The sequence below is a fragment of the Gracilinanus agilis genome, chromosome 1, assembly GCF_016433145.1.
Source record: "Gracilinanus agilis isolate LMUSP501 chromosome 1, AgileGrace, whole genome shotgun sequence".
NCBI lineage: Eukaryota > Metazoa > Chordata > Mammalia > Didelphimorphia > Didelphidae > Gracilinanus > Gracilinanus agilis.
The window spans coordinates 617,187,309-617,199,419 of record NC_058130.1 but is presented as its reverse complement, the minus strand read 5'-3'; the positions used below and the strand labels follow the sequence as shown (position 1 = coordinate 617,199,419).

The 12,111-nt window shown below is 38.6% G+C and overlaps 1 protein-coding gene across 2 annotated transcripts in view; it reads right to left on the bottom strand.

Moving 5' to 3' along the window:
- Window positions 1–10,434: 10,434 nt before the first annotated feature.
- Window positions 10,435–12,111, bottom strand: part of LOC123231863 (oocyte zinc finger protein XlCOF6-like) — a 51,261-nt gene continuing 49,584 nt past the window's right edge. Inside the window, exon 6 of one of the 2 annotated variants that reach the window (XM_044658169.1) lies at window positions 10,435–11,476. In XM_044658169.1, coding sequence (XP_044514104.1) covers window positions 11,317–11,476 — 160 coding nt within the window. In that variant the 3' untranslated portion in view covers window positions 10,435–11,316. The remainder of the gene's footprint in view (window positions 11,477–12,111) is intronic. The other variant, XM_044658167.1, reaches the window with a different exon arrangement.

Below are 12,111 nucleotides of genomic sequence, written 5' to 3'. Positions count from 1 at the left end.
GTAATAGAATATCCTATTTTTCTTATTCACTCAAGTTTCTCTTGGTGTCCCCTACTATTCACCCCCCTCTTTCCCACCCCCCCATGTCATCTTAGACCATTTAGTATTCTGTCCTCTCCCTATGAATTATTCTTCTGATTGCTATAATAGTGAATAGAGTTCACTACAGAAAATTATACATAGCATTTCTCCACATAGGAATACAGATAATTAGATCTTATTGAAGCCCTTAAAGAGTCAAATTTTAAAAATTATGAGTTTTCTTTCTTTCCCCTCTGTTTCTTATTTACCTTTTCATGTTTCTCTTGATTTTTGTGGTTGAATATCAAACTTTTCATTTAGTCCTGGTCTTTTCTGTGCAAATATTTGGAAATCTTCAATTTTGTTGAATGTCCATACTTTCCCCTGGAAGTATATAGTCAGTTTTGATGGGTAGTTGATCCATGGTTGAAGACCCAGCTCTCTTGCCTTTCTGAATATCATATTCCAAGCTTTGCGGTCTTTTAGCGTGGAGGCTGCCAGATCCTGTGTGATCCTGATTGGTGCTCCTTGATATTTGAATTGTCTCTTTCTGGCTTCTTGTAAGATTTTTTTCTTTTACTTGGAAGCTCTTGAATTTGGCTATTATATTCCTGGGTGTTTTCCTTTCTGGGTCTAGTGTAGAGGGTGATCTATGGATTCTTTCAATGTCTATATTGCCCTCTTGTAGAACTTCAGGGCAATTTTGCTGAATAATTTCTTTTAGTATGGAGTCCAAGTTTCTATTAATTTCTGCTTTTTCTGGAAGACCAATGATTCTCAAATTGTCTCTTCTAGACTGGTGGTTTTCTTGATCTGTCACTTTCTCATTGAGATAGTTCATGTTTCCTTCTATTTTATCATTTTTATTTAGCATTTTAGCATTTTATGCTCCTGCTGTCTTGAGAGATCATTAGCTTCTAATTGCTCTAATAGCCTTTAGGGACTGGTTTTCGGCTATGATCTTTTGGTTTTCCTTTCCAATCTGGTCATTTCTGGTGTTCAATTTGCTTATCAGTTCATTTGATTTCTGAGCCTCACTTTCCAATTCTGCCTTTTAAACTGTTATTTTCTTGCCAGATCTTTTCCATCTTTCTCAACATCTCAGACTTGAACTCTTCAATAGCTTGTGACCAGTTTTCATTGTTTTGGGAAGGTTTGGATATGATTACTTGTTTGTCCTCCTCTGTTGTCTGGATTTTCTCTGTGTAAAAGTTGTCGAGTGTTCCAGATTTCTTCCTGATGATCTTTCTCCCCTGACCTTCCCGATTTTGGCTTGCCATTGTTAGCCCAGTGCCTTCTGTGCTTTATTCTCACACTCAGGGTCTGTCTGAGCTCTCTAAGCTCTGGAGGTTTCAGGTCTCTTTGTTCTCGGGGTAGAGCCTCCTGGTCGTCCCTGGTCTGCCCCTCTGCCTGAGGCTTCTTCAGCAGTCTCAGGGCGCTGCTTCCACAGCTGTGCTTCCGTCTGCCCCGGGTCCCCACTCGAGGTCCAAGCCTGCGCTTGAGATCCTAGTCCGCGCCTAGGGCAATGCTTTCACCTGCGCAGATGCTCGGGAAAGTCCATGTGCGTTCTTTAGCCTCTTGGGGTCCTAAGTCTTGCTGCTCTCAGGAACAAGCCCTGGAGCTGCCAGTGACTTAATGGGTGCCCCAAACCTGCTTTACCTCTTGTGAGCTGGCCTCAGCGTTGTACGTGGTGTGGGGGTTGGGGGAGGGGCTTCTTCCTCTCGTGTTTTAGTGAGAGCTGTTTCACCCCTTTATAGCGTGGAAATGCCCCGATTCCACGTACCTTCAATGCTGTGCCCTGTTGTGGGGTCCCTTCATTCGTCTGGATTCATTTTTATGTCCCCTTGAGGAGTCCTGTATGCTTTGGTTAGGAGAGATCAAGCTGCTGCTCCTTACTCTGCCGCCATCTTCAACCCTCCAATTTTTTAAGAATGCTATATATTTTTTAAAAATACATTCTCACCCTAGAAATGACCACTCTCCTAGGATGCATAATTTCCCCAAGCCATCAGGGATCATGACTGAAAAATACTGCTAGTACATGTTTCTTCTCCTTTCTTTGTGTTCATCATTCTGTTTAGGTTTCAGTCCTTCAGTTTAGAAAAGATTCTTATTTCTCTGAGCCTTCATATCTACAATACTACTTCTTTTACATATGTACAATGCTTCCAAATTTTCAAAGAGTTTTGACATATATTTTGTCACTTGGTTTATTCATGAACAATCCTATAAGTTAGATAGGTCAGATGATCCTAGTTTTGTAGATGAGGAAAATGAGTCTCAATCTCACCCAGGAGCAGACAGTCAATCCATGGCAATGAAGTTGAAAATCCAGGTTTTTTTACTTCTATTGCATTGTCTTGGCCACTTCATGATGTTTCCTTTCATCAATACTCATAAATCATTGCATTATTTTAACTTTTGCTGAAGTATACTATTCTTGTTTTAAGCCATCTTCTATAAATGTGAGTCCTTTTTAATTTAAATATTTCTATTAATCACAAAGTAAGCACACTACATTGCGTATAATCTAGTTTCTGATATTGTCATTCCACTGGAACTGCTGTCTCCAAAGTTACTAAAGATCTCTTAGTTACCAAGTCTAATGGCCCTTTCTCATTCCTCATTCTCCTTGACCTCTCTGGAGCCCTTGACAATGCTGTTTTCTCTCTTTTCCTTGGTATTGTTTTTGCTCTGGGTTTTCAGGATCCTATTCTCTTCATAGTTTTTTTTTTCCTACCTACCTGACCATTCCTCTGTCTCCTTTGTTGGATCCTCTTCCACCACTGGAATAATTGTATAGCTTTTGAAGTCAATGAGGTTCATTTGTATTCATTCAAGTAAGTGCTGATATGTCTATTAAAATCCAGTCTTGTCTTTGTTAATTTAGTTGTTTCGGTGTCTGGTTCTTCCGGACCCTATTTGGGGGATTCTCTCGGCAAAGACACTGGAGTGGTTTGCTTTTTTCCTTCCCCAGCTCATTTTACAGATAAGAAAACTAAAGCAAACAAGATTAAAGTTACTTGTCCAGGGTCACAAAACTATCTGAGGCTGGATTTGAACTCAGGACTTCCTGACTCCAGGTCTGGCATTCTATCTACTGGCCACCTAACTGCCATTATGTACACAAATATTTAAAGCAGCTTATAGTAGCAAAAAATTAGAAACAAAAGGATTTCCCATCAATTGGGAAATGACTAAACAAATTATGGTATGTTTTGCCATATGGATGGTTTTCGAGAAACCTGGGTAGACTCCTAGGAACTGATGCAGAGCAAACAGAACAAGGAAAACAATTTATACAATAATAGCACTGAAAAATAAACAATTTTGTAATCAGTTAACAAACATTTAAGTATTTGCCATGTGCCAGGCAGATTTCTAAGATCTGAAAATACAAATGAAAAGATATTCCCTACCTTCAAGGAGCTTCCAATTGAATAAATAAAGACAACACATGTGTACACACATGCATACATACACACAAGCTGAAAATTAGGGAATGGGGGAGGCAGTGTACAGGAGCACGGAGAAATCCTGGTGAGAGATAAGGAGCTGACTATCCTGGGATTTCTCTTAAATGGAGATATTTGACCACAGAGAGTTATCCTTCTATCAAATGAAATGTAAGCACCAAGGCTAATTACCTTGAAGGACTAAACTCTGATGGTGGGGCAGCTAGGTTACTCTTTGGATTGAGAGTCAGGCCTAAAGATGGGAGATCTTGGGTTCAATTCTGTCCTTAGAGACTTCCTACCTGTGTAACCCTGGGCAAGTCATTTAACCCCCATTGCCAAGTCCTTCCCACTCTTCAGCTTTGGAACCAATACTTAGTGTTGATTCTAAGACGGAAGGTGAGAGTTTTAAAGAAAATAACTCTGATCAACCCAATAACCTAATATATTTCCAGAGGACTGATGATAAAACATAATACCCACATTCTAACAGGGATGGCAGATTCAATGCAAAATGAGACATTTCTTGCAAAAAGCAAACATGGGACTTTATTTTGCCTTGCTTTTTTTTTCTCCAAAGGGTAGGAATGTGTTGCAAGAAAAATAGATTTTCATTAATTGAAAATTTGAAAAATATAGAAAACATTTGCCAGGTCTTTTTAGATTTAATCAAAAAGGCTTCTAACCAAGAAGGATGAGTGTGGGGAGGGAAGAGTACCTATGTATCTCCTTTCGAGTTATGTACTATAGAATAGCCACAATTTCCCAAACCCAAATTTCAGTAGTAAAACCAATGGCCACAAAAATTAAGAAGACCTGGAGGTCCCACCCCAAGTAGACAAAAGTGTACTTCTTAGGCGATCTCTTAGACTTGGGATGACTGGGGCATGGTTCTAAATGGATATACTTCTTTTCAAAAGGAATAGCATAGGGGGCAGCTGGGTAGCTCAGTGGAATGAGAGTCAGGCCTAGAGACGGGAGGTCCTAGGTTCAAATCTGGCCTCGGCCACTTCTCAGCTGTGTGACCCTGGGCAAGTCACTTGACCCCCATTGCCTACCCTTACCAATCTTCTGCCTTGGAGCCAATACACAGTATTGACTCCAAGACGGAAGGTAAGGGTTAAAAAAAAAAAAAAAAAAAGGAATAGCATAGATAAAAGGAAGTGGGGGTGGCAGTAAGGAGTAGCTAGCATATATTCCTCATGTGAGGAAATCCAGTTGCCTTTATGTTTGGGTGAAGAACAAAGGAGGAAGAAACAGACAATTTTGTCATTTGTCAGACCACACCTGGACAGAAAGAATACATAAAGGATTTATATATTAAAAGAAACAAATCACACTGGGCACAGAGATATGATGTTATTAGTGACGGAAAATTTCAATAATCCAGAGCTAGATATCCAAATTATCCAGATCCAATTATCCAGATACTAGAGCTCTCTCTCCCCCCAAAACAAAGCAGTTAATAACTTCTCGATTTGCCTTAGTTATTTCATCCTCCAAAAGGTGGAGGAACAAAATGAAATTCTATTCTAGCTATGATTAACTGACTGTATTTTATTCAATAAATAGTTGATATTAAATCAAAGATCTAAAGACATAGTATTGATATTCTCCCCCTCCCACAGAGAGGAATATGTGTGAATAATATATAATAATGTATAATATTAGTAAACACAAACTTGCATTTATATTCATTAATCCCCCTGCCCCTATCAAAAAACCATGCCTTTATTTCTGTCAAACCCCAAAACCAGAAGACATAACTTTAAGCGTGTATTACATGGCGATAAGGATACAAATACTATAAAAGAAATTACAATTTTTTTCTAATATTTTTATAATTAAATTTAATTAATGCTGACATAGTATTTGCTTCTATTATTAGATTAATGATCACTACCCATTAATGTAGCTTAAATTTAAAGCAAAGCACTGAAAATGGACTCTAACATAGTGCCATGAACAAAAGGTTAGGTCCTAGCCTTACTATTCATTTCAATTAGACCTTTACATGCAAGTTTCTGCTGCTCAGTGAAAATGCCCCCAAAACTACCCCTGCTGGCTGAGAGGAGCTGGCATCAGGAACGCTATTAGTAGTCCACCACACTTTGCTTAACCATACCCCTATGGGATATAGCAGTGACCAACATTAAACCATAAACAAAAGTTTAACTAAATGATAATTATCTAGGGTTGATAAATTTTGTGCCAACCACTACAGTCATACAATTAACCCAAATGACAGAATACTGGCATAAAATTAATACTTAACTAAACTGTTCTATAATCAATAAACCTTGATAAACTCTACCCTTTCTTGCCAGTACAGCCCATATGCCACTATTATCAGCCCACATTAAAAGAGCCAAATAGTAAGTAAAATTATTTTTTCCACAAAAACATTAGATCAAGGTGTATAGCACATGAAAGAGGAAAAAAGGGGATACATTCTCTATATTAGAGAATAACAAATCACTTTTTGAAATCACAAGTGCTCAAAGGAGGATTTAGTAATAAATTAGGGATAGAGAACTTAATTGAAATAGGTAATAGGGTGCACACACACACTGCCTGTGACCCTCCTCGATCTAATCAACTTAAATTACTAATACATTTATACAAACCAAAAAGATGAAAAGTCGTAACATGGTGAGTGTACCGGAAAGTGCATTTAGAATATCAAAATGTAGCTTAATCAAAAGCACTTAGATTACACCTAAAAAATTTCAGTTAACTCCAACCATTTTGAGCTAATAATATCCCTAATAAACACCAAAACAATTATTATTAAATAAATCTCAAACCATTAAAACTATCCTAGTAGAGGTGATAATACAGACATCATAGGCACAATAACACTAGTTATACAAGGGGGAAATGAAAGACTATATTAACAGCATAAAAAAACAAATATTAATCCTTGCACCTTTTGCAGATGATTTAGCCAGTCAACCCAGACAAAAAGAAGTATGCCGCTTCCCCAAGATCGAGTGACCATAAGACAGCATACCAGAGCCAACATGTCTATATAGCAAAATAGTAAGATTTTATAGAAGTGAAAGCCCAATTGAACATAATGATAGCTGGTTATCCAAAACACGAATTTTAGTTCAACTTTAAGTTTAATCTAAGTACAACTATTTAAAACATAATTTAAACTCAAAAGCTAATCAAAAGGGGGACAACTCTTTTGACTCAGTAGACAGACTCAATTAGAGGGTGATGATAAATATAAACAACATCCCAGGCTTAAAAGTAATCCTCATTTAAGAAAGTGTCAAAGCTCAAATCCACTTATAATTTAATCTCACAAGCTAATCAAAACCCCTAATATTATATTGGATGATTCCATTAACTTTTAGAAGACACATTATCTAAAATTAGTAACAAGAATCTTATTCTCCTCACACAAGCTTATATTAGTGAACAGATAACCCACTAACAATGGACAAATTCATAATCATAAACAACTAGCTAATGACTAGTATAATTGTTAATCCAACACAGGCAAGCATCATTAAAGGAAAGATTAAAAAGAATAAAAGCAAGTTAACCTCAAACCCTGCCTATAGCATACCAAGTAGAGGCGGCACCGGCTGCCCAGGGAGTTCACTGCAGCAGCTGCGGGCTCATACCCTGCTCAGGTGGTGGAATCACTTGTCTCCTAAACAGACTCATAGGAATGGCATGAGGACAGTTTAACTGTAACCGACCCTCCTGTGCAGAGGCGGCAATAATTATATAAGACGAGAAGACGCCGCGGAGCTTAAGATTCATAGTTTAATTTATAATAATTAATTAACCTAAGGGAATAAACCCATCAACATTAAACCATAATCTCTGGGTGGGTCTAAAGCAGGGGTTGGCAACGTATGGCTCTCGAGCCATATCTGGCTCTTCTGAGGGTCAGATATGGCTCTTTCTGCAGGAACCATAAAGTCAATTTTTTTTCAGGCACTTTTACAGGAGTGCACAGTGTTACAGGAGCGCACTGTGAGCACTGTACGGCTCTCATGAAATTACATTTTAAAAAATGTGGCTTTCATGGCTCTCACGGCCAAAAAGGTTGCCGACCCCTGGTCTAAACGACGGCTAGACAGCGGCTGGATGTCTAGATGGCTAGCCTCGGTCTGGTCGTCTAGCCTACTGGCCTTCTAACCGCCGTCTAGTTATCTAGACTTTGAGTCCAGCCACCATCCAGCCTTCGATGTCCAGCTGCCATCTAGCTGCCATCTGGCCGTCTAGACCCTGTCTAGCTGAGGTCTAGCTATCAAGTTATTGTCTAGCCTTCTAGCCATCTAGCCACTCTCTAGACATTTGTATTCTATTCTATGTACATTTGTAAATATACTTGTATTCACTGATTGCTAAAAATTATAAATTATTCACACGCACTCTTCTCTCTATAAGGGGTGGGGGGAATATGTCTTCAGATCATTGGTTTAATATCAACTATTCACTGAATTAACTATAATTAATACTTAGTCTTCGGGGGGGCGTCTGGGGGGCTCAGTGGATGGGAGAGTCAGGCCTAGAGACAGGAGGTTCTAGGTTCAAATTTGGCCTTCCTAGCCGTGTGACCCTGTGCAAGTCACTTGAGCCTCATTGCCTAGCCCTTACTGCTCTTCTGCCTTGGAACCAATACACAGGATTGATTCTAAGATGGAAGGTAAGGGTTTAAAAAGTGTTTTTAAAAAATGCTTCATCTTAAAACCATGTATTATTTGTATTCTATGTCTTATTAGCATTCATTCATTCTCATTGACTCTGCATTGGCTGTTACTTCTTAGATGTTGGTGTTCCCAGGCACTGCCCAATGGATAAAGCTCACCCTAAAGAATCTCCCCCACGGCAGTTAGGCTCCATTATGCCGCATTATGGGCTGATTGGTAAGTTTAGCATCGCGATGCCTTATTTAATGCCAGTCTGGATGCAATGAGTGGCTATGTGGTTCTGAAGAGCGAGCCAGGAGCCAGCTGAAGGAGTGAGGTCTGTCCCCATTGATGGGCTTCCTCTGAAGAACTGGTGATCTCTGGTGAGGCGAGGATGGAGGCCCTCCTGATACTTGCGAGAGGCTAGAAATAGAAGGGTTTTTGATGCTGTGACCATGGATGTAATATATATTTCCATCTAATGTTTTATGTAAATACATGTGTGTTAAATGTATATATGTAATTATTTTTGTGTCCCCATTTGAGGCTTTCCTAGCAAAGAGACTACGGTGGTTTGCCATTTCTTTTTCTAGTTTGTTTTACAGATGAGGCAGGCAGTTAAGTGACTTACTCAGGGTCATATAGGTATTAAGTATCAGAGGCCAAATTTGAACACGGGAAGATTCTTCTGGACTCCAGGTCCAGCACTCTAACCATTGCACCACCAGTTGTGTCCCTTGTCAATACTGGATAAATAGTAAATAATTGAACCGGGGATGGCATTAGAATTTTTCTTTAATAACCCTTATCTTCTAAGTAAGTATTCTAAAAAGTATGTAAGGACTAGTCAGTTGGGGTCAAGTGACTTGCCCAGAATCACAAAGATAGTTAGTGTCTAAAGGTCAGATTTAAATCCAGGTCCTTTCAACTCCAGGTCTGGCTCTCTACCCATTATTCTATCTAGTTGCCCCTAAGGCATTAGAATTAATGGAGGTTGGGGAAAGGCTTCCTGTAGAATATGGGATTTTAGATGGAGCTTAAAGGCAGACTGAGAAGCCAGCAGGTGAAGATAGGGAGAGCATTGGAGGTTTAGAGGTCAGAGAAAATGCCTGAAGCTTAAAGATAAGAATGGTGTCTAGGGGGCAGCTGGATAGCTCAGTGGATTGAGAGCCAGGCCTAGAGATGGGAGGTCCTGGATTCAAATCTGACCTCAGACACTTCTTAGCTATGTGAGCCTGGTCAAGTCACTTAACCCCCATTGCCTAGCCCTTACCAAGTCAATCCACAGTATTGACTCTAAGATGGAAGGTTAGGGTTTAAGAAAAAGGGGGGTGGTGGTGGTCTTGTTCCTGAATAGAAAGAGAGCTGGTGTTACTAGATTGAAAAACATTTTATGTGGCAGGGAAAGAGTCTAAGAAGAATGGAAACACAGGAGGACACTAGGTTATGGAGGGGTTTGAATATCTGTTACTTAAATAAAACTTGATTCAAGAAATTCATGTCACAAGGATAATAAGGTAAAGGCATGGTTAGAACACATTCTGAAAAAGATCTGGTGGTTTTGGTGGACTATAAATTCAATGAGTCAGCAGTGTGTATGTCAAGCAAAAAAAATTAATAGGAACTTGGGCTGCACTTAGAGGGTCATGGCTTCTAGGAATCAGGTAGTGATAATTCTACTGTAATCTGCCCTCATCAGGAATTTTGAGTTCTGCTCTGGGCATCACAATTTAAGGACTTTGATTAATTGGAATATCCAGAGAAAACATCCAGGATTGGACCTTGAATCCATGACATAGGAGGCTTTAACTGGAGGAATGTTTAGCCAGTTGATAAGAAGACTTACAAGGAGAGGAAGAGGGAAAATTAAGATTGTAGTCAAGTATCTGAAAAGGAATATTGTTATCAAATAGTGATTAAACAGATTGTTTGGTCCAGAAGTCAAAATTAGGAGCCATAGGTGGAAGTTGCAGAAAGGCAAACTGAGATTTGACATCAAGAACAACTCAATAACAATTAGGGTTGCCTAGAAGTAGAATAGACAACCTTAAGGAGGTTGGCTTCCCCTCTTTGTAAGTTTTCCAGGAGAGGATGATACTGCTAGTTGGGTTATCTTATAATGGTGGTTTGTTTCATGTATGGGTTGGACTAGATAACTGCTAAGATTTTATATAACTCTAAAATTCTGTCATTCTGTGAATTAGGACAACCACAGAAACATGATCTTTTTGGCCACGTTGATGAATTTAATCTAAATGGATGGCTTTCCTAAGAGTTAAATTATACATATATCCAAGTTTTAAATATACCCAAAATATATAATGGAAGGAGACCACTTAGTTTGTTAAAGCAGATTTATTGGATGTTTCTGATAGCATGCTTTGGGCATTTACTATTTTACTACCTGAGCAAAGTGAATAATCTGCATATGATAAATTGGTTAGAACATAACTAATCAAGGGTTCTTATATATCTTTTTCACTCTGATAGGATGAGGAAGAAAATCATGCTAATAATAAATGTAGCCTGACCATTTATTACTTTAAATAACAGCCCTGGGAGGTTGATACTATCAAATTGGCATTTTGATTAGTTCCCATTTTACCTTTCAAACTACTCCACAAAGCAGCAGGAGGTATTAAAGGGGGAAGGGAAGCTACTTAATACTGTTCTACCATTTTCTTTAGAACTCAGAGCATGCTAAGATGCTAATAGCAGAGAATTACATATCATGAAGAAAACTCACATTTTATATATCAATCTAAGTTTTAAAAAGCAATTTCCTCACAATAACTCTGTGAGGCATATAGTGCAAGTATTAGCTCCATTTTACAGATAAGGAAACTGAGGCTCAGAGAGATTATAACTTGTTCAGGGTCCCAAAGCTATCAGACGTCAGAGCCTAAACTCAAAGTTAGATCTCTTCAGAGTCCAATTAGTAGTGTTCTTCCTCTATGCTGCACTCCCACTAAGCAATCTGTAAAGTCCACAGTTCAGTTGTATAATTAGTCATGAATCCTGATCTCTTCAGTGCCTTGACAAAGGTACTCCCTCTGGTCATAATGAAATTAGTAATGATTTGAGAGTGTTATAATGGCATCCCTTTTGGAAAGACTTCCACAAGGGAAATTATGGACTTAATGGATCCAGCGATCCACTGGAAATAGTTTGAGAGTCAGGTTTGGCTAAGTGTCAGCCATTGGAGTTTCCAAATTGAGGTGATACTTTTTAATGTGTTTCCGAAGGAGCTGCTTATCAGGAGAAGAATAACAGCAAAAACTACAGCCAAATGTCTCGCCCGTATGGTGTCGTCGTACGTGAAGGTCCAGGCTCTTCTTCTGGATGCTGAAATAAAAATAAAATGGCTAAGTATTGTGAAATTTTCTTAAAATGGTGGCAGGAGTATTTATGTTTCTGAAACAAGGAACTTTTTTATTTTAAATTTTATTTTATTTTTTAAAAAATATTTTTCCACATTTACATGATTCATTTTCTTTCTCTCTCAGGGCCAACAAGCTATTCTACTGGGTTGCACAAATATTATCATTTTATACCTATATTTCCACGTTATCCATTTTTACCACAGGGCAATCTTTTAAAGCCAAAATCTCAAGTCATAAACACATATAAACAAGGGATAAGTAATAAGTCTTTAAGTTTTGTATTTCTACTCCCATAGTTCTTTTTTTCAATGTAGATAGCATACTTTCTCTTAAGTCCCTCAGGAATGTCCTGGATTATTCTATTACTACTAGTAGTAAAGTCCATTACACTAGATAGTTCCACAATGTTTCACTTTCAGCGTACAATGTTCTCTTGGTTCTGCTCATTTCGCTCTGCATCAATTCTTGGAGGTCTTTCTAGTTCATATAGAAATCCTCCAGTTCATCACTCCTTACAGGACAATAGTATTCCCTCACCATCAGATCCCACAATTTGTCCAGCCACTCCCCAATTGAGGGATACTCCCTCATTTTCCA